Raw genomic sequence first — 21,659 nt, 5'->3', positions numbered from 1 at the left:
CGGCAGTTGTGCGATCTGAATGGCACAAGGCCTAGTAAGATCATTGTTTTGTCCTCCTCCTGTCCTCCCTTCCTTGTCTTTTCACACCTAGAAACATTTGTGTACAGGCGCGTTTTAAATGATTTATCATATTGGTGTGTTATAAATGGCGCATGTCTTTTAATAAACATATGAAGGATTACTGGATGGTGTGAGCAGTGGCCTACCAATAAAATGTGTGACATTGGTAAACCTTTCCTGGGCAGACGAAAGAGAGTAGCCGCCTACTTAAGGGGTTGTTGCCTTATCTCTTTTCTGATGCACATTGACGGGTACATGCTTTTACCTACCCATACCCCTACCACAGTCCCTGCTGGGAGGTCTTAGGCACTCCCCTGGGGTAGAGGGAAGGCTCTGGAGGTAGGGGTGATAAAAGATCACGTCAAGTTGTCAACTGTAGGAATCTTTTTTTTAAAAAGGGCTACTTTCTACTGCAAAGTATTTGATAGCTCCCTGCATGGTTACTTGCGTCCATTTAGAGTTTGCCTTGTGATTTGTGTATGCCCAGGAGGGATGTTGACTGATCTGTTTCGGTCTTATTATGGTTACTCTTTTGTTTCTTGTTGTGACACAATGCATTTTAAGCTGTTTTTAGCATTGCTCTGCCCAGAAAATCTTAAACAAACTTTACAGAAGCCCAAATCCCATTTTATTTACATGTTTTATTTTAGATCATAACTAACTCTGCTCATGTTTTGATATCCTATTTTTCGATTTAAATGCAATCTTTTGGACAGGAGATACATGGGTTTCCTTACGATTGGCAAGTCTGTGGGTAGCAGGAGCAATAATTCACAGCTGTACATCAGGTCTAATGTTCAGGTTTTTTGAGGACATGAAATAAATACTGTAACCTTTGCTTCATTCACCAGGAAACGGAGGACTTGGGAAAATCCAGAGCCTGCAAATGAAGCCTGGAAAATGCACATACGTTGATCAGAGCTTTATCGATCACTCCCAACTCTTGATACACACGAGGATCCCAGCGAAGGAGAAGGAGGAGTTCACCTGCAGCATCTGTGGGGAGTGTGTAACTGACTGGCCCAGTCTAATCTTACACAAAAGCTTCCATGCGGGTAAGAAATGCTATGAATGTACAGAGTGTGGAACAAGCTTTGCAAAGAGCACAATTCTGATCCAGCATCAGAGGATCCATACTGGGGAGCGACCATACCAGTGTACAGATTGTGGGAAAAGCTTCACTCATAAGTCATACCTGTACAGGCATCAGAAGAGACATATAGGGGATCGGCCTTACCAGTGTACAGAGTGTGAGAAAAGCTTCCATCAGAGATCAAATCTGCAGCAGCATCAGAGGATCCATACTGGGGAGCGACCCTACCAGTGTACAGAGTGCGAGAAAAGCTTCACTCAGAGCTCACATCTGCACCTGCATCAGAAGATCCATACTGGGGAGCGGCCATACCAATGCACAGACTGTGAGAAAAGCTTCACTCAGAGCTCAAATCTGCACCTGCATAAGAAGATGCATACTGGGAAGCGACCCTACCAGTGCACAGAGTGTGAGAAAAGCTTCACTCAGAGCTCACATCTGCACCTGCATAAGAAGATCCATGCTGGGGTGCGACCTTACCAGTGTACAGAGTGTGAGATAAGCTTTGCTCAGAGCTCACATCTGATCCAGCATCAGACAATCCATACTGGGGAGCGACCATACCAGTGCACAGAGTGTGATAAAAGCTTCACTCAGAGCTCCAGTCTGATTAAGCATAAGAAGGTCCATACTGGGGAGCGACCATACCAGTGCACAGAGTGTGAGAAAAGCTTCACTCAGAGCTCAAATCTGTACCAGCATCAGAAGATCCATACTGGGAAGCGACCATACCAGTGTGTAAAGTGTGAGAAAAGCTTCACTCTTAAGTCACACCTGTACAGGCATCAGAAGGGACATACAGGGGTGCGACCATACCATTGTACAGAGTGTGAGAAAAGCTTCACTGATAAATCAGACCTATACAGGCATCAGAAGATCCATACTGGGGTACGGCCATACCAGTGCTCAGAGTGTGAGAAAAGCTTCACTCACAGCTCAATTCTAATTCAGCATAAGAAAATCCATACTGGGGAGCGACCATACCAGTGTACAGAGTGTGAGAAAAGCTTCACTATGAGCTCCCATCTATACCGCCATCAGAAGATCCTAACTGGGGAGAGACCATATAAGTGTACAGAATGTGAGAAAACCTTCAGTCAGATCTCAGATATGTACAAGCATCAGAAGATCCATACTGGGGAGCGACCATACCATTGTACAGAATGTGACAAAAGCTTCACCCGTTGCACACATCTTTACGAGCATCAGAAGATCCACACTGGGGAGCGACCATACCAGTGTATGGACTGTGATAAAGCCTTCATTCGGAGGACAACCTTGTACCGGCATCAAAAAACCCATACTGGGGAAGGACCGTACCAGTGCATGGAGTGTGATAAAAGCTACGCTCAGTGCAGGGATCTGAGCAGACATCAGCAGATTCACACAGGAGAGAAACCCTATCAATGCACAGAGTGTCAGAAGCGCTTCATTCTGTCCTTCGAGCTTACCAGGCATCAGCGCATTCATACTGGGGAGAAACCCTATGAATGCACAGAATGCAAGAGAAGCTTCCGTTACTTATCAAGCCTGAGGAATCATGAAAGAATTCATACTGGGGAGAAGCCCTACGAATGCACAGAGTGTAAGAGGTCCTTCCGAACCTATTCCCATCTGAAAATCCATCGTAGGACTCATACTGGAGAGAAGCCCTTTGGATGCACAGAATGTGGTAGGCACTTTAGTACACGCGCACTCCTGATGGCACATCACAGATGCCACACTGGGGAACGGCCGTACAAATGTATGGTGTGTGGGAAAAGCTTTACTCAGGGATCAAATCTTAACAAGCATCAGAAGACACACACTGGTGAGTGCTCATAACGGTGCTCGGAGTGTGATAAAAGCTTCACTCTGAGCTCAAATCTGTACCAGCTTCAGAAGATCCATACTGAGTAGCGACCAGATCAGTGTACCAAGTGTGTGACAAAAGCTTAACACAGAGCATGAATCTGTTCACTCATAAGAAGATCCATTTTGAGAACAAGCACTAGGAGTGCACACAGTGTTGCAAGCACTTTAACAGCTGGTATCACAAGTAAGAGGAAATTGGCGTTCTGACTTCAGGTGATGGGACTGATGTATGTGCAACACTGCTGGACCTTAATAATTGGCAAAGTACCTGCTGTGGTCCTCTCTCTACCTGGTTGATGATCTCTATAGCAGAGCGTGAATGAAGCCCAGCTGCGGGATTGAAACCTGTGCACTGGTCTCAGGAAGGGTAAATGGAAGCGAGGTGTAAATAAATAAAAACAAACCAGCAAGAAATGAACAGTGTGTAAAAATAATAAAAGAAACAACAAAGAAACAAAAATAATAAAATGAAAAAGGAACTCCAGAAAAGGCGAGACCGCTCAGGTATAGGAGAAAATACAACATATTTGCAAATAAAGCCATGCTGATCACCAATTAAAACATAACTTGCAACAAAAAGGAGAACTGAAATGTAAAGATCAAATTAATCATGGCCGTACAGGATAGCGGCCTGCGTACAGAATTCCTTAACGTTTGCACAGAGCAAAGGGAGTACAAGTAGATTCTACCATTTAGCCCTTGAGAGCACTCCTTACCTTGTGTCTAGGTTTGCGGTTCTCATTGTAGGTGATCATACATAGAAGTCACAGCACAGACACAGTAGAAGCTCTGTAATGGTCCGGTACTCGCAAACCACCGGGTCCTTGGTCCAAATTCCTGTAGGAAAGTACAGTTAACGAATGGTTGGAAACCTGATGTGGTAGGACAGTCTGTCTCTGGCATTGTTTATTCTTTGAAGAGAGCTGATGAAATAACAGGAGATGCAATCCATAAAGTTGCAGTGCTTATTGTAGGTGCAACGAAGCTTATGAAAAGCTTCTGAGTGCATCTAGACATGCAGACTGTAAATGGAATGGGACACCATGTAATGTCCAGAAAATGTACATCCTCTTTTGTTGTGTACCCTCTTTAGCTATCCACATTCGGAGGGAAGTAGGGGACAACTCAAACGGCTGACTACACATCCGTAAATAATGAATTCACACTATATTGTTAAAAGATGTTCTCATTTTAATTCTTGAAACCTCACCAGCGAAGAGTATAACTTAAGGTTGGTGGTTACATGCTTGAATGTGCTCTGTGATCCCAAAATAGTCAGGTAAACAAAATAAGACTTAAAGAACTGAGCCCATCATTGACACAAACTAAAATGAGCACTTGCAGTTAATCAGAGTGATCAATAAAGCAGAATATTTTTGTAAAGACCTCTGAATCGATAAAGAGGTTGGTGTATGTGTGCGTACAGCAGAGTATCTGTACCTGTGCTCTGAATGTAGGCACCTCTGCAGACAGCCGTGTTTAGCAAGCAAAGGCATGGGAACAGGTGTAGGTGAAGCAATTAAGCGTGCAGATGGAGAGAACTGGCGAATTTTACTCGGAGGGCACGCTTCACGTGCCTGTGCTATATGCTCTGTGCCTCTGGTGTGCCCCAGGGCTGAACACTGTATGGGGAGAAGTTTGCACATTTCACATCTCTGTAAGTTTTAAATGTTAGAAGCAAGTTAGAGCTGGAGACTTAAGAGTGTATGGTGTTGCAGCTAACCTAACCAAAAGCAGATCGCCCTTATTTCTGGAAATGTATAATTGTCTATGTAAAGTGTTGGAGATTAGATGCAGCCGATGGTGTAGCAACAGTCCCATAACTGGATTGCACTGGAGGAACATGATGGCAGTTTGTGATCATTATTGGCTAGTGTACCTTTCTAAAAGCATCAGGACGAGAGAGGAATGAAGTTGGCAAGGGGTTCAGATCAGTCACCCTAGATGGCCTTTCTTCTCTAGACTCGTCAGACCCCGGGGTCACTGTCTTGCCTGTGTTAATCAGCAGTAAATAGAGAGTTCAGTGCACAAAATGGGCCTTGGAAATGCTTATGGTTCTTGAACCCCCATCTTTGAGATTACGTTATAGACCATCAGTGTCTTACTGCTCCAAAACGGGCACAATCAAATTTTATGTGAATGAATCCCACATAAAAATTAAAAAAATGGTTTTTCAAAGAATTAAGAAAAGTAAAGCTGAATGTAGGTAGTTAGAACAGCAGTGAAGATTGCATTAATGCTCATATACACAGTCATAGCAGAAAAGTTTCCAATTTAAAAATAAGAGAATAGCCTATTGCTTTGAACTTGTCTATTTCCCAGTGATTTGATACACTCTCAGTGGAGCTCTTCAGTGTTCTGGAGGTTTTATGTGCCTGCAATATCATTAGATCCCAAGAAGCATCTCTAGAACTGAGACTTTTATTGGTTAAGGGGTGCTACAATCCACTGAGGTTTAAGTAACATCACCCCAGAACTGACTTGGCATCCAAACCCCTGCATTCTGTCAGTCTACCCACATTAGACAATATCTTGTTTGTGGTGAAGTCATCCCAAAGAGACTAAGAAATGCTACGAGTTAAGATTCTGTTTTACCTTTTTGTGTAGGCTGCGACTCAATGAATGAGAAAACGGGCAGGGAAAGGATAATACTGACCAAGCTCCATTGCTGAAATATGTCGGGAAAATGAGCGGGCCAGGAGTAGTCCGACAGGAAAAGGGAGGTGTTACAATGGATTTTTAAAAGATTTTAGGAGGCTGCCCCATTTATGATAAACAGGGAAGACACAGAGATGTTAGCTAAAACCCAATCAAGGCAGGTGAACGAGCAGTCAAAGCTTAGTCTCAGGAAAAGTGTGAGTTGTCTAGGACTATACTGACTCCACACAGAACACCACCAATAATTAAACTTGTATATATATTTCTGATGCTTGTGAATCTGCTTAGAGTGACATGCTGTGCATATAGTCCCACATCTAGTGGTAATTGCAGAGTATTGCATCTTGTCTTTTGAGGATCGAAAGGGGACGTCGACATGGGCTTGCTTGTAACACTTTCCGTGACGTGTAGTGTACCCAAGATCGTTCAAGCGTCAAGGTCCCTCAGATTGTTTTTTTCCACCCGGCTAGCTGGTCGCCTTATGTAGAGCTTTAAAAATTGACAATATAATAACTTTGTCCATGACCGTCGGTCGTTTGATATTCGTCCCCTTCATCAACGTTTACTTCACAGTCAACGCCGAAGACCGCAGAAGACAACTCCAGACTTCGGCGGCTGGTGCCCGCTTGACGCTGTCGACTGTGTGGCCTCGGCCCTCAGGCCAGGCCTACACAGTAGGGAGAGTGGAGTCCGGGGCTCTGTTTCTTTACAAGAATGCATTTCCTTCTCCCCTCTCTTTGCTGTTGCCATTTACCTGAGCTATGGACAGGACACTTTTTAAATTTTGCCCTTCTTGCAACGGCAAGTACCCTTGGAAAGACACACACCGGAGGTGTAATGAGTGTCTACCTCGAGCTCATCACAAGGAGTCCTGTCGTTCTTGCAAACATTTACGTCCTAAGACGTTAAAAGAACAGCGAGTTAAATGATGGGCAGCCTACACCATGCAGCAGGCCGAGGGTATCTCTCCCGCCGCCGCAGGCGTCTCGAGTGATGAGGAAGTGAGCGGCAGCCGTGGCTCTGATGCGGAGGCCATTGACCTACTTTCGGAGTAGCCACGCTCTGAGGCGTCTGTCCCTCGCCCCGACAGGCAGGCTATAGAGAGTGTACACTCATGAGACGGGGATGCACACACACCACACAAAGGGAAGCACACAACCCCCGGGCCTCCTCAACGGACTCGTCGTGATGGCCAAAGGCGCCAACGGGTATGCCGATACCTTCGACGGAACCTGCTGATCCACAGGGTCGACGGCCCTGCCCGCAACCGTCTAGGCGGCATGCGTCCGGGCACTCAAGTCACAAGTGCGTCAGCACCAAAATTCATAAGAGCGCCGAGCCGCCTCTCAAGAGTGCACCGTCGCCTGAGGCTTTCGCAACATCAAAAACCACATTGAAGCTGCAAGGGTGTCAAAATCCCTTCCAGATACGCCAGAGATCCGTAAGAGTCTTGCAAACATCATCTCGGCAGGAAATAGGCCTAGAGACACGTCGAAGACACGTCTGGACGTCGAGAAGGTCAGGAAAGATATTCTGAGGGTTCCCAGCCCCTGTCTAAGACTTTGTCAGACAAAGCTTGACGGCCTAAAGACACAGGTCCCCAAGGAAGAGCCCTTTCCCCCCTCCAGACCCCTCTGGGTCATCCTTATGGATCAGGGACATGTTTGAGGGGTACATGAATAAACTTTCTCAATTTGTGGACTTCTCAGAAAAGTTCATCACCCCGAAAAGGCCTAGAGAGGAAGACTAATATCCTACTATGTCGACATTTCGCAAAACCTCCAGCCACACTCCTCATGAAGAGGTGTTTGATCTGACAGAACAAGAGGAGATTCCTCAGGACCCTTATGAGCAGGGAGAAGATCCTTTTGAGGAGCCCATAGACCAGTCCCCAGATTGGGGTGATGAGCAACCAGTGGCCGAATGCCCCATGTCTGTCACCGTCACTACCCCGGATCCAGACATATTGTGCTTAGATCCCCCCACCTCACCCCATATAAGACAGGCATCTCCCATCGATGACCAGATAGCATTCAATGCTATTCTGAAAATGGCGGCAGAACACTTTCAGATTGTCACTCAAGAGGCGCTGCAAGACACCAACTTCGTGGAGGATATTTTGAAAGAGAAAGCACCAGCAAGTCAGGCGATACCTCTGTTAAACGCCATCAAATGGCGTATCGCCCCCATGTTTGCTGACTCCATCGTAAACAAGGGCAGTAAACCCACGGGACGAGAAACTATTTCGCCCCTCACCTACAGACCCACTTTACATCCGGGAACATGCCACTCCCGATTCCCTAGTGGTAACAACAACTAGGAAACGAGCCAGAGTACCCTTGTCTATGGCCGGTGCTCCACCAGACAAGGACTGCAAGAGGTTGTATGCTCTGGGGAAGCGCATTACAAAAGCCGCAGCCTATTCCACCAGGATAGCTAACAATACCACATTGTTAGCTAGTTACAGCGATGTCCAGTGGAACCTGCTCCAGTAAGGCCTGCAGGAGGTCCCAGAGCCAGCACGATCACGCCTGCTGGTAGTTGTGTCGGAGGGAAGGCAGGTGAATCAAAACATTCTAGAAAACACCCTGGATGCTGCAGAGACGGTGAGACGAAAACTGGCCAAATGTACCTTGTTGAAAAGGCACGCATGGTTGAAGAACGTGGGATTCAAACCGGAAACACAGGATTCCCTCATTAATAAGTTGGTAGAAGAATCTAAACTGTTTGGAAAGGCGGTGGATGAGGCTTTAGAGACTGTGAAAAAAGAACATGAGGCCTTGAAGTCACTAAGCCAAATAACACAGAGACCCTATCAGCAGCGAGGGAGTAGCTCTCGCTACTCCTTTCGCAGACAATCTTTCCCACATTCCACCCACAATCAATATAAAAACAGGAAATACATCATGGTTCTCAGGACGGGGCAGCTACCTCTAGTCAATATCAGTCAAGAGGACAACACCGTGACAAAGGAAGGGGTAGAAGCAACACCCCAAGAGGTTCACCAATCCGGGTCCCTTCCCATTCCTCCCGGTCAGGGGACGGATAACATCATTCTTCCATGAATGGGAGGGAATTACCACAGACATCCAAAATGCTGGGCAAGTGCAAAGATCTCGAATCTAGATCCAGGAGGAACAACATCCGAATTGTCAGAGTTTCAGAGTCCTTCTGCAAAGGTCCAATGGAGGGACATTCTAAGTATATGTGCTGAACCCTGATCCTTAGAAGTACTCTGTGGTTTAATGCCGGAGGTGACCGGGCCCGCATTCGTAGTGAATGCGTTCCAACCTAGAATGCTGCACGAGCCCTGAAACGAGAAGCGAACAACATGGCGGACGGAGCTTGAAGGTCGCACAAGCTCCCGACCTGCTCGAGCCTAGCGGAGGTACAAGATCCACCACTGAGTCAACAAACATTGTGACAGCAAATGTAGAGCTTCCAGCTTCCCGGCATTGTGATAGTGAGAGGCTGACTGCAGGAGCATGCTGGCACGGAGATTCGGAAGGAAAATGAGGGGCACATCACACGGCTGGTAAGCAATGCATGCTTTAGCCCGAGCCTGACACCCAACTGTGAAAGACATGGTCCACCCTCCCTCCCAGGCAGTGCATAAATCGCAAGCGAAGAGCACTCTGAAAAATGAAGTTGGAAAAATGAAAGCTGAGATATCAAGCCAGCAATATAAACAAATAAACACCCAACTACGCGCTGCCCCTGGCTGAGCTCTAAAAGACTGCATGTACAACTCCCTGCAGCAGTGGAGCAACGCGGAGAACCCTGAAAAGAGCATATCTCTCGCACGCCAGCAGACATGGAAAGCGTACATGCTGCGACGCACCCAGGCCACTGCAGCTCACATAGCCATCAGGGGAGAGGCTGAATTCATAGCTACCTGGCACAACCGACCCTTACAAGGCAAGAGACTGCAACTATAAAAAATATTATTAATGCATAGCGTGCCCACAAGAGCTACTGTGAGCAGGAAAACTCCTTCAAAGTGCAAAAGGATGTAGGTGGAGGAGAAAAGGAGGCATTGATCACAGGAACCTTTTCTGGACCCCAAAATTAGAGTCTGCAATTCTGGCAGAGTACTGCTGGGGCAGACTTCGCAGAGATCACCAACTGCAAGAGTAAAGTACGATCCCTTCGCCTATTAGTGCCTGGATCCAAGCACAGCCCTTATGTTACGAGCATTATATCACGACTCAGCATCTATGGAGCAGGATCAGAAGCTGAGCTTGCCAGAAATACCAGGGAACGACCGTGACAGTTCCACCAGGTGGGACATTCGACGACTCCTAGGAGAAATGCGATGATTAAATCCAGCTGACTGAAAAAGTCTCCGACCTGCAGGCTAGAATGATAAAAGTGGAAGCCTGGATCGATGGGGGTAGAGAATAACCAACTTGTAAAATGGTAGGCTGTAGTCGGATGTAGGTTTAACAATTTTAAGATTTATTGCGGTGTTAACCTAAGCAACAGCCCTCCTTGTGCACATCAAACAGTATTAGTTTTCGTGAGGTTTTGGTTTCCGTGAAAGGGTTAATGAAGTCCAGAGTTCAAAGGAAGCTCCACTTGGCTTCTCCCATCGTTAAAAGGGAAAATAAAGTCAACTTAATTCTTTTCTCCACGGACCTTGGCTTTAAGTCTGACTCACCCTCTGTTCACTGGGTTAAGAAAACAAAAAAAAGAAAAAATCCACACGGAATGCACAGTCCTTGATTAATGGTTGATGGCTGGCGCTTCTCCTCAGCGAGTCCGTCTCCGATAGGGATCTCCCCTGTGCCTCGCAGTGAGCCGTCTAGTACGCCCAGTCCCAATCACCTGGGGATCCTTTCCATTTCTCTCTGGTCTCCGGCTCGGCTTGCAGCTGTAATCAGAAACACCTGGTGAGCTCTCTGTTGCTGCATTTAACCCCCTGTCTGCTCCTCCCCTCCCTTCAGTCTCCAGCCAGTTTTCCCTCCCATTCCCCACACCTGCAGGGCGTTTTCTTTCCTCCTTCCACCCAGTTTCATGCACTGTTTGACCCCCACCCTGTATGTCCCTGGAGCCACCCATCTCTATGCGGGCTGACTGCATTGCACCAGTGCCATTCTCTGGTACACCTATTTCCATGCTGTATGATTGGGTTGTACCTATGCCGTTTTCGCTTTTTAATTCTGTCTCTGCCCCCTCCTTGGTTTCGTTTCTCATGGTGGTTTCTGGGACATCTAGTTTTCTTTTGATTTGCTGGGTTAACCTTTTGTTGGCTGGGTCTCATTACTAGAATAGGGTCCTCCCTTGGTTCTGTTGCCTCTTTGACCACCGCACACAACTATTGGGCGCTCTTGCAGAAATGAACAGCAAATCCAGGCGCCTGGACTTGGAACGACGAGAGAGAGACATTGAATTGAAGCTGGAAGATCTAGAAAACAGTGAACGAAGATCAAAAATTTGTATAATGGGCCTAAGCGAGAGACAGGCAAAACCACAGCTGCATTCATTTGAAAGCTGAGTGATGGCCATTGTGATATCTTTTTTTGACCCCACAGATGTCCCCAATCTCAAATTCGATAGAATATGCAGAGCAGGAGGCCCACCGAATGGGCCAAGATCGATTCTCGCCAAATGTCATTATTTTGGGCAAAGACAGGACATTTTACAAAAGGTTAGCGAGAGCCAATCAACTTCGAAGGATCCATCGTCAAAATAGTTCAGGACTTCTCGGCTACTACGCTTAGCAAACAAAGAAGCTGCCACCCACTGACAACTTGGCTACAGGAGCTCAAAATTCGCTACCGATGGGGGTTCCCCTTTTCGTTGAGCTTTGGACATGAGGGGGAGGGCTATCTTGTCACTTCAGAGGAGGAAGCTCAAGGGGTGTTGGAGAGTCTTCAAGCTGGCTTTCAAGGAGGTGACAGAGACAAAATTAGAAAACCCAGGGGACCCATGAATAAAGCTGCGCCCTCCTCGCCACGGAGAGACCGTGCCCCTGGTAACATGAAGTACAAGCGGTACAGCACATCTTGAAAGCCTGGCCCCTAAGGAAGAGTTTAAAGTCAAATGTATTTTTTCCACTTGTATGTACATGTTTTTCACACATGAGTGAATCGTTCGACCAATTGATGTGGGCAATACAGTTTTTAAGCTCATATTAAATAACGGATCTGAAGTGCTCGCACAGCCATGAGGTGTTAGAGATTCACAATGTTGCGTTGTGTTGCCGGACATTTCCGCCATTAAGTTCTCAACATTTTCCATTGCTTTTCCAGCCTTGTGAGGGGTCCCTGGAGAGTGGCCCTTCTTTTTTAAGGGCAGGTCTGTTGAAGGGAAGTGCCACGGATGGCATTCTTCTTGGGGGAGGAGGAGGAAAAGGGAGGGAGAGATACACATCAGAGGGGTAGCGAGACATATGCTGACATCATTAAAGCCACTCAGACACAACCTAACGTACAAGCGAATCAAGGCAGCTGCTTTCCAAGGGCAATGGCGATCATTATTGCACAAAAAAAAAACAAATGGGATACCTCACGGAACCACTGTTGAATCTAAATTATTCTAATAGAAAGTACCATAAACCACAATTGGGGGCAGAAAGCGGAGGCTCAGTATAGGCTATTCATACAACAAGGTTGTTTGTTATCAAAATCTTTTATTTAATTGATACTTATTTTCTTTAAAATCAGACATACAAACATCTCACAAATATAAAAGTACTAAAAGATTAAAGAGCACTTTCTATTTCAATGTTCATAAAAAGGTGGTACATATATACAAACCCATCAAATACGTTGATATACATGAGGTAGAACCCCTATTCAGTGCAAAGAATGCATGGAAGTGGTGAAAACCACTCCATAATTCTATAAATTGTATTGCTAAACCAAGCTTGTTTTCACTCATACTGAAATGTTCCACTAGGAAAACACTATACAAGCACGCCACTCTATAGGAGTCAAAAATCAACAATTAGAATACCATCATGGCATTACCTGACAGGATAAAGTTTGGGTCTTTTAATGTCAAAGGCTTGAACTCACTGCTCTATGCTGGCAATGGAATTTAAACTTTCCAAACTGGATGTGATATTTGTGCAGGAAAAAAGAATTTGCACAAGGGAAAGAATTCAAGGTCGTGAGCAGTGAAATAGGAGGTACACTGCGGGCTTCGGGCATCCACAAGAGAGGTTGTGTGGGAATTATATATAGGAAATCTTTGGGCCTTCAAATAGAGCAAATATACAGGGACGAAGAAGGGAGGTATTCGCATTTAAAGGGAAAGTAAGATCCCAAATAGTCTCTGCTCTGCCTATGCACCCAACCAGAATCAGCTACACTTGAGTGAGTCCCTCTTTGACTTCCTAGATAGCTGGAAACAGGGCACTTTAATATGGGGGGAGAGGCGATTTCAATATCATTTCAGACCCAAGAATGGATTGGGATTCAATGAGACAGGGAGCACAACCTCTATGCGGTTCGACAGGGGACAGATTCCCAGGCCTATTAAACACTAACCACTTAATTGACACTTGGTGCACAGTACATCCACAGGAGAGACCACCCGACCTCACGCATTCCTGAATAGATTACTTACTGATTTGACAGAGTCAAATGGCCTTTCCTACTCACAGTTATGCAGCGGGCGGTTTGGGTCAACAATGGGTGTCGGGTGCACTAGCATTATATCGGAACGCCACTGCTAAAGTTCTGGTTTACAGGGTTGTATCAGAATTTTCACAGCTTATCGCGAGCCTTCTGTCCCCCCCCCTCCTGTTTGCCCTGGTGTTAGAGCCATTAGCACAGGCAATTAGAACAAATGCTTGGATACATGGGATCGTTGGGGCAGGGAGGGAGTACAATTTAGCACTATTCGCTGACGCCATTTTAGCCTACATCTCTCAACAGCTGGAGTCGGTGCCTGCCCTTTTTGCCACATTGGCGAAATACGTGGCACTATCTGGATTTCTAGCGAACCTAAATAAAACTGTCACGTTAACACTTCAGCCGAACTCAACTCTTCCAAGACACTTTGTAGCGGAGTGGGTTTTCCAACTACAAGCAGAGGGATTCGAATATTTGGACGTGGTGATCACAAAAGACTTAGCAAGTTTATTTCAAGCAAACTATACACCCCTGTGTAACGCCATCAAATCTGACTTGGAGAGTTGTCCAAAATGGCGTTATCTTGGACAGCTAGATTTACCTCAATTAAGTAGAACATACTTCCCAGATTTCTATTTCTCTTCCAATCGATTCCATTGGCTATCCCAGTTGCGTTCTACGTTGAAATCAAGCGTACTCTCCTCGCATATTTGTGGGCGGGCCTGAAGCCCCGAATATGGTACTTGACTCTGATTACACCAAAGGATAAGGGAGGCATGGGCATGTGGGACAAACACAGAGAAACAATGGGTCAGCCTGGAAAATGACTTATTCACGCTGGTGACCCTGGGTGAATGGTTGTGGGTCCCACATCAGTCCTTTGCGTAGAATCCAATTCATGAAGGGCGTGACGTCTTGGCCTTCTCCCCTCAGTTGTGTATGGGCCCCCCATTAGAGATCAACTAATAGATGAAAGTCTCTTTCAGCCCCAATATGAGGGAGGCTTGGTGAGAGCAGGGCAAATGTAGAAAGAAGGTACCTACATATCAAAGGCGGAATTAGAGGAAGCACAGCATGGCACCACGATAACACCACTAAACTATCTGAAGTTAAGAAGTGTACTGCGAGATCCGCGCTTGGGTGACTCCTTTCCGAAGCCCGCTTACCTCATTTGAGCGCTTTTTGAGCAAATGCCGTGGCCTGAGAGGGTTGATAGCTCAATTAAATAGCACATTACTTACCAGAGGCCACCTCACGCAAACAAGCACTCAGACCCAGTGGGAGAGGGAGCTAGGGCTGCAAGATCAACCAGCTACATTGGCAGTAATATACAGGGTGGTATGGAACACATCCTTATCCATGCAGTACAAGATACATAACAGGAGGCTATTGATGAGATGGCACCTGACCCCGCAACGACTGTCAAAAATATTTCCAGAGGTAGCATCACACTGTTGGAGGGGTTGTGGGGAAACGTGATTATTGGCACCAGTGGTGGAGTTGTACAAGTATGCAGGCGTTCTGGAAAGAGGTTCTGAGCGTAGCCCTAGATGGTATCCATAGGAATCTGTCCCCTTTATTGGTCTTGTTCGGAATAGAAACGGACGCTAAGGGAACAAATACAATCATATCTCACATGCCTGGAAACCTGTTGTTATAGCAAGAGTGTGTCTAAAAGTCAAACGAAAAGCAGCACTCTACGGGGAATGGTTCGCCAGGGCACACACTTTATAGCAAATGGAAAGCACTACGGCAGCTCTGTTGGAAACCCATTCTTACATTGATGTGATTTGGCTTCCCTTTATGGAGTATTATGCTGAAAACAGGGATGCATTAAACCAGGCGGGGTAGAGACAAAGGACAGGGTACCCAACATGGACAGCAATGCTGGGCACTGGAAAACGTAGCATGTTACAGGCAAAAAAAAACACAAGGTACATACATATTTACATGAAGTATAGGTACAGTAATGGCAGAAGGGTTGAACTAGGTTACAGTTTAAATATTGTTCGGCCTTCAAGGTAAGTATAGATATATACAGTCATAGCGACAGGTCGACTGGGTTGCAAATTAGTCTGACCCTATAAGTCAGGAACGTATACAGAGATAGCGACAGGTCGACTAGGTTACATATTAGTCTGACCAAGCACGGTGGGTGCGGGTGAGATGGGGAGCAGAAGGATACTTAGGCCAAGCAAGGGTTGCATGACTTCAGATGTTACCCTGATGTGTTGCGGAAAGGGGGGATCGGGGAAGGAGGTGAGAGGAAAAGGAATCCGAAGCTGCTGATGTGGAAAGACACCTTTTTGGGGACAGTATTGGTGGATGGTTGTTGCCAAGAGACATTCCCTTACAAGAGCTCCACATGGACTATAAAGAAGCCAAACAAAGATAAGGAGCATTGTTCGTGTTGTCTATTTGTTGTTCATGATCTTTAAACCATTGCCTCTGTATATATGTGAATGGTGTCGCTTCTATGGTTGTTGACAAATTCAATAAAATATTGTTTTAAAAAAATAATGGTTTTGAAGACTGCTTCAGTTCGACAACAGTTACTTATTGAATAACCCAGCGCTAAAGTGAACAGGGCTCACTCTCCTATCCGAAACCTTACACTTGAAGAAGGAATGGCACCTTCACAGAAGAACCCCATCACCAGCAGCAGGGTGATCTGTTTGCAATACTAGATGAAGCACAGTGAAATATCCATTCTAGCGCCCTGCATTTACTTCATAAACGTGTACTCTAATTTGATTATTGGGGCATGCAGGATGGCCGAACCCTAGGTTTGGATGGGAAGAAATATTCCGCTTGCGGCTACAGCCTGAAGTGCTGTACTTAATTACAATAAACCTGCGTGAGGAGCATCAGCAAGGACCTGAATGCATGCTTTTGCAAATCTGTTTTGTGTTTTATTTTTCCAACTGTCTAAATGTAAGCTAAAATAAATAGCAACATAAGTTTGGTACATGGACAATGGGCATGGCCCTTGGCAAGGACGAATGCCTACTCTGGGTTACTTATTGGGGCATGCGGCATGGCCGAAGCTCTAGGTTGAAATGGGGAATAAATTCTGCTTGTGGCTGCAGCACGGACTGCTGGACAGGATTGCAGCAGACTTGCATGAGGAGCATTAGCAAGGACCTGAAAGGATGCTTGTGCAAATTTGTTCTGTGTTTTATTTTTTTGAAAGTGTCGTAACGTAAGTACAAAAAATAGTGATATAACTTTTTACTGCTGTGGGCAGAGGGCCTGGCGTTCGTCAATGACAAACGTCTACTCTGATTCGCCTATTGGGGTATGCGCAGCTGATAACGACTCACATAAGTATGCATTGCAAAAATATGTTTGTGAGGTTTATTGTTCTTTCATGCATGTTAAAAGAGGAATTAATAACTTATATACAGTGATGTAACATTATGAAACATTATCACTTATCAAACCTACTCAATTGACAGAAAAAACATTGTTAAAGGGACCCCTCTTCTCCAGCAGTTAGCTAGTGGCCTCCCGCCTTGGCATTTCCCTCTTGGGCTCCCATGAGCACTTGTGCATCCATACTGCCCCTTTTATTTATGCATTTAGAGGAGCACTATGTACACTTTTTTGGTATAAGTATGAGAAATGTAGATGCAAAAGATGTGTAGAACATGGTTTGAGAAACTCATGGTGACAACAAGTAAGACAGACTCAAATGATCACAGTTCAAGCCTAAATCTAAGATGGGAGTAAGCGTCAACCATCAAATGAAAAATATGGCCGTCCTAGTGCTGTTGTGTCACCTTTTGCCAAACCTCACAACTAATACAAAAAGGGCTGTGGGATAGTTCTCAAGAAATGAAAGAAGTTTTTCAAATAATATGTCAGGATGTGGTAACTTGGGTCTTCCTTCCCCACGTTTGGAGCATGGGGTAAGATGACAGCTTTGGTGCAGAGTATAGTCTCGGGCTTCTCCAGCACGAGACGAGAATTGCAGTGGCAGTTCTCAGGACCGTCGGTGGCCAAGTCTAATTTCCTGTGAGAGTCTCCTGATGTGTTCAAATAACTAAAACAAAAGTTCCATTAACCAAATGAAAGGTTGTTCCCATGTTTGCTGGGTAGTGGGTTCACCTCTTCTGGGCGCTGACCCTTCTAAATTTCTTATCACAGTTTCATGTAGGGTGACGGCTTCACACCTGGGCCCCCCTCTTCTGGGCGCTGACCCTTCTTGTTTGTTGTAACCACAGTTCAGATAGGATGATGGTGTCACCCCTTTGCTCCCTCTCTTCTGGGCGCTCACCATTTACGTATCGTTTTTTTCAAAATATATCACAGTTCCTTCCTCCCCAGGGGTGTTGTTCGAGCTCTCTCCTTGTATATGGCTTACGGGCTGCGGGGCTACTTTTTGGGCACTGGTAAATCAATCCATTGGGCCTTTCTTCTTCCCTGCTTCGTTGGTCATAATGTCTTACGGATCCCAAGTCCTCTCAGCCGCTTTGTGGATAGTAAGACCCTGGCTTGCTAAACTGCTGAGTCTAGCAAAAATCTGTCCTCTATGTTACTGTCTTGTGCTCATGGGTCTAGGGTTGCAAACTGAATTTGCATCTGGTGGTGCCTGGAGCTGTCCCTCAGTCTATTCAGGTGGGTCTGGGTTTGTGGTCCTTTGTTGCCCCCTGAAATAACTGAGTACGGGATCTGTATATCACTGTGTTGATGTTATTTCTGCTGAGCTACAGGGTGTTGAATTCATTTCAGAGTGCAGGAGTTGGGGTTAGCTCTGTAAATGGTGCAAAGGGTTTCAAATTCCACGTTTAGTCCCTTGGTGGATCGGCGCTATCACAGTTAAACATGCCTCTCCTAGCCGGCAGGGGAGAGTTGCCAGCCGCTTCACATAGGTCAAGATGGCGGCGGCATAGCCCGTAGTACTGAACCTGCTGCGTGGCCCAGTTCGGCTCTTATTTTTGTAACCCCAGTAAGTAGCAATCAAACAGCAGGGAGGGGGACTGCAACAGGGGCTGTGCACTTTAAGTGGCTGTAACTGCAAGGAGGGAAGCAGTTACAGAAGTGAGAGCACCTCCCAAGGAGTCTTGCTTGTATGTCCCCCTCCTCACTTACTTCTGCTCAGGGCGATCGGAAGCCGCTCTGGGAACCGCTGAATGGTCACGGTGTAGCTGATCTTAAGGTGCTTGTTGCAGTTTGTCAGGATCCGTTTGGCTAGCATGCCACAGCAGATCAGTGCAGGACGAGTTGCTGGTGTCACAGCTCCTCCCCAATTAGGCCGGCAGTGCCGCGGTGCAGGATACCTTCCCCACTTGTTATCCCGTTTGTCTGCATTGGCAACGATCTGGCTGAGATTCTCACTCACAACAGCTCAGTTCTTATCGTTTCTCCCCTCAACTCACCAGCTGTGTCGAACCGCTTGGCTTTTGGCGCAATTCTGCTGGTTGCGGGGAGGGTCGGGGGGTGCAGGGTGCTGGCTGAGGACAGTTGGGGGATCATGTCCCCGAGCAGCCTACAACTAGGCGAGGTGAGGGTGTGCACTAAATCCCAGTTTGGAACAAGTTTAAAGGTGGCGGATGCCTCAGTCTTGGGGAGACAGCTTACCTCCTACTGTGGTCACGTCTCTGCCATCGGATCCAGCTACAATGTCGTAGCTGGTCCATAGGGGTTAAATGGCAGAGCGCTGAGTGGTGATTGGCCTTGGTGCCTGGCCCTGTTTGGAGGATGGGTCCGGGTCACTGATAGGTCTAGGGTTCCCGGCTGATTCGGTGTTCGGGTGGGTAGTGACCCACGGGTGCCCTTGGCGCAATTCTGGGTAGTGTCCCACGGGGCCCCCAGACCCACCACCACCACCCCATTACCTCCCTGGGACTCGGGGCACAGGGCACCTCAGCCCCCACCACACACCATCGCCACTGGGCATTTCAGCCCCCACTACACGTCACCACCACTGGGCAATTGCCCATCTCCGCACCGTCTCAAAGCCCAGTTTGGACTTCCTCTTCACAGAGACTCCAAGCACACGGCACCTGACCCTTCTCTCCTCCTCCGCTGCGACTGAGAGAAGGGTCCCCGGGCACCTGAGCCCTTACCCCGCCCAACCGCCAAACGGCCCCCTCCACACCATCGTAGTCACCATTGTATGAACGCAAGGGACCACGCCCCTGGCACCATCCTCAACCAGCACAATGCCACAACCAAATCCACAACAGGCTCTAGATTCAAGCCACTAGCCTCAGCGCTATGTTAGGGTACCCACCTATCCTCATTCACCCGAACCCTACCGTGGAGATAGGCTCAAGGGACTTCCAGTAGGCACTATGCGCTATGCTATCAGCATGATTAAGGGATACGTCCCACAACCACTGCACCAACCGGTATTAGCATGGAATCTCACCTTCATATCATCCTTGACTACCAAGGTTATTACCTCAGCAACACTTATAAGACAAGGGGGGACCAAGCCCCACAACCACCAGCAACGCAGGCCCAACTGGAAGGACCAGACACCAATGCACCCAGCATAGACCATGGCATAACTATGCCCTTTACTCATCAGGTGAGCCTGCCCACTGATATAGCACTCTCTAATCAACCCCAATACTCAAGAGGACAATACTAACATTCTCCTATCAACCTTCTTTTCTCCCCCTCTAAAACAACCTTTTTTACTAACCATGATGCTCCATGTGTATGTATATGTCAAAATTATATCCAAATGTATGTTGAATTTACTTAAACTTTCTGAACGGCATAGCATGCAACAACTCAAAATGTGAAACATTGACACAATGTCACCTCACTTGGATGTTCCCAACACACGCCGCAAATGGCTAAATAATGACACACTGTCCAATGCATTATCATGTTTTCAAACACGTCACACTGGGCTATCTTACTCACCTTGCACTATGCATGACCCCCTTATTACCAACTCGCCCATGACCATGTATTCTTAAACCATAGTGGTCCCGTAGGAGTACTGCCCAGGTTGTCTGCGACTGAGTGCATTTCACTTTGGTAGCTTGAGCCTTTGGTATATTTCCAACAGTGGTAAAGAACTGCCCCACCCATGATTTTCTCTGGGTGCTAGAGGTAGGCACTTCTTCTCCCTCATCTTCCTGGTCTTCTTGATTGTCTCTTGAAGTATTGCGCTTCTTTCGTCATCTAGCTGCTGGTGGCTCTTGAGGAGGAGGGATGGCAATAGCTGATGCCATTTTTAAGGTAAACATACATGTCCCTAATATTCTTCATAGTATGTGCTGTGTGCTAAATTGTTAATTGATAATGAGTAAGAATCGGTGTAGGAGCGGTGCAAGGGTATATTTTAAGCTTAAAAGTTCCTAGATCAGCTGACTGTTCATGCAGCACAGACCCGTTTGCGAAGTGCGGACACGTTCACGAACACGTCATCATGCTGCGTGCATGCGCATGGTCATGTGACACTGTCTGAAAAGTCTGCAATGACGTCACATGTTCGCGAACATTGGAGAACACAAAAAACTGTGGAAAAAGTTGCAAAAAGTGTATAAAAGTTTTATAAATTATGCTAGAAGGTGGGGAATGGCAGAGTTTTAGGGTGAAACTTTCTAAATTGGAGAGAAATATTGCTATATTGGGAGAAGTTTGATATTAGTAAGTTGTAGCAAATTAGGGTGAACTGGTAAAACCCAATGAAATTCACTGAAAAACTTTCTTAAAGGGACGTTATGGTTAAGTTGCACTAATAAAAACCCATGAAATTCAATGAAAATACTTTGTTAAAGGGACGTTATGGTTACAAGTAAAACTGAAAACTCCCCGGCATTCGCCAGTTATAGTAAGCTAAGCAACAATAATCGTGCCACCAATGTACAGCAACGTAATCATACATACACCTAGGCAATGGTTGCAGCATGTATGATATGATATGATAGTTTATAACGTGCTTAATACCCTGAGGTATCTAAGCGCGGACCCGGGGATCAAACCTGTGTTGCTCTGTGTTGTCTTGCTTCCAAGGCGAGCACGTTGCCGCTGAGCTAGCCTCCCGAGACCAAAGAAGAACAATATTTTCAATCTGGTCATTTCCAATAGTAAAATAAATTATAAATGTTACCTTATGCAAGTTTGGCGTAATGGTAAACATTGAATACATAGCTAACCATTTCAAACTTACAACACACTTGTATTTAGCACAAAAAATACATATAATAACCCAGAATGCAAAAAAAGTGGAGCCACATACAGGTAAACAAAAGTAAGGAAGAAAGGAACAACAGCACCACAAAATGACAATAACATTAGAGTTCATGATCATGTACACAAAGGAATTGTGTGTTTGAGTCCTGCTTATTGCCTCATGTATGTGCATAATGCATTATATGGTCAAATCAAACTCTATAGAAAGTACTTTAAGAAGATATAAGAAGGTTAATATATATATATATATA

At 46.1% G+C, this 21,659-nt stretch overlaps 1 protein-coding gene across 1 annotated transcript in view; it reads left to right on the top strand.

The window, feature by feature from the left end:
- The window catches only part of LOC138489345 (zinc finger protein 271-like), a 128,093-nt gene extending 112,325 nt beyond the window's left edge, over window positions 1-15,768 (top strand). Inside the window, exon 3 of the mRNA XM_069617059.1 lies at window positions 912-15,768. Within this exon, the coding sequence (XP_069473160.1) occupies window positions 912-2,977 (2,066 nt within the window). The 3' untranslated portion in view covers window positions 2,978-15,768. The remainder of the gene's footprint in view (window positions 1-911) is intronic.
- The last annotated feature ends 5,891 nt before the right edge of the window (window positions 15,769-21,659 follow it).

This window comes from Ambystoma mexicanum, chromosome 9, assembly GCF_040938575.1.
Source record: "Ambystoma mexicanum isolate Mex_15411 chromosome 9, UKY_AmexF1_1, whole genome shotgun sequence".
Lineage (NCBI taxonomy): Eukaryota > Metazoa > Chordata > Amphibia > Caudata > Ambystomatidae > Ambystoma > Ambystoma mexicanum.
The sequence above is the reverse complement of the archived record's forward strand: the minus strand, read 5'-3'. Positions and strand labels throughout refer to the sequence as shown.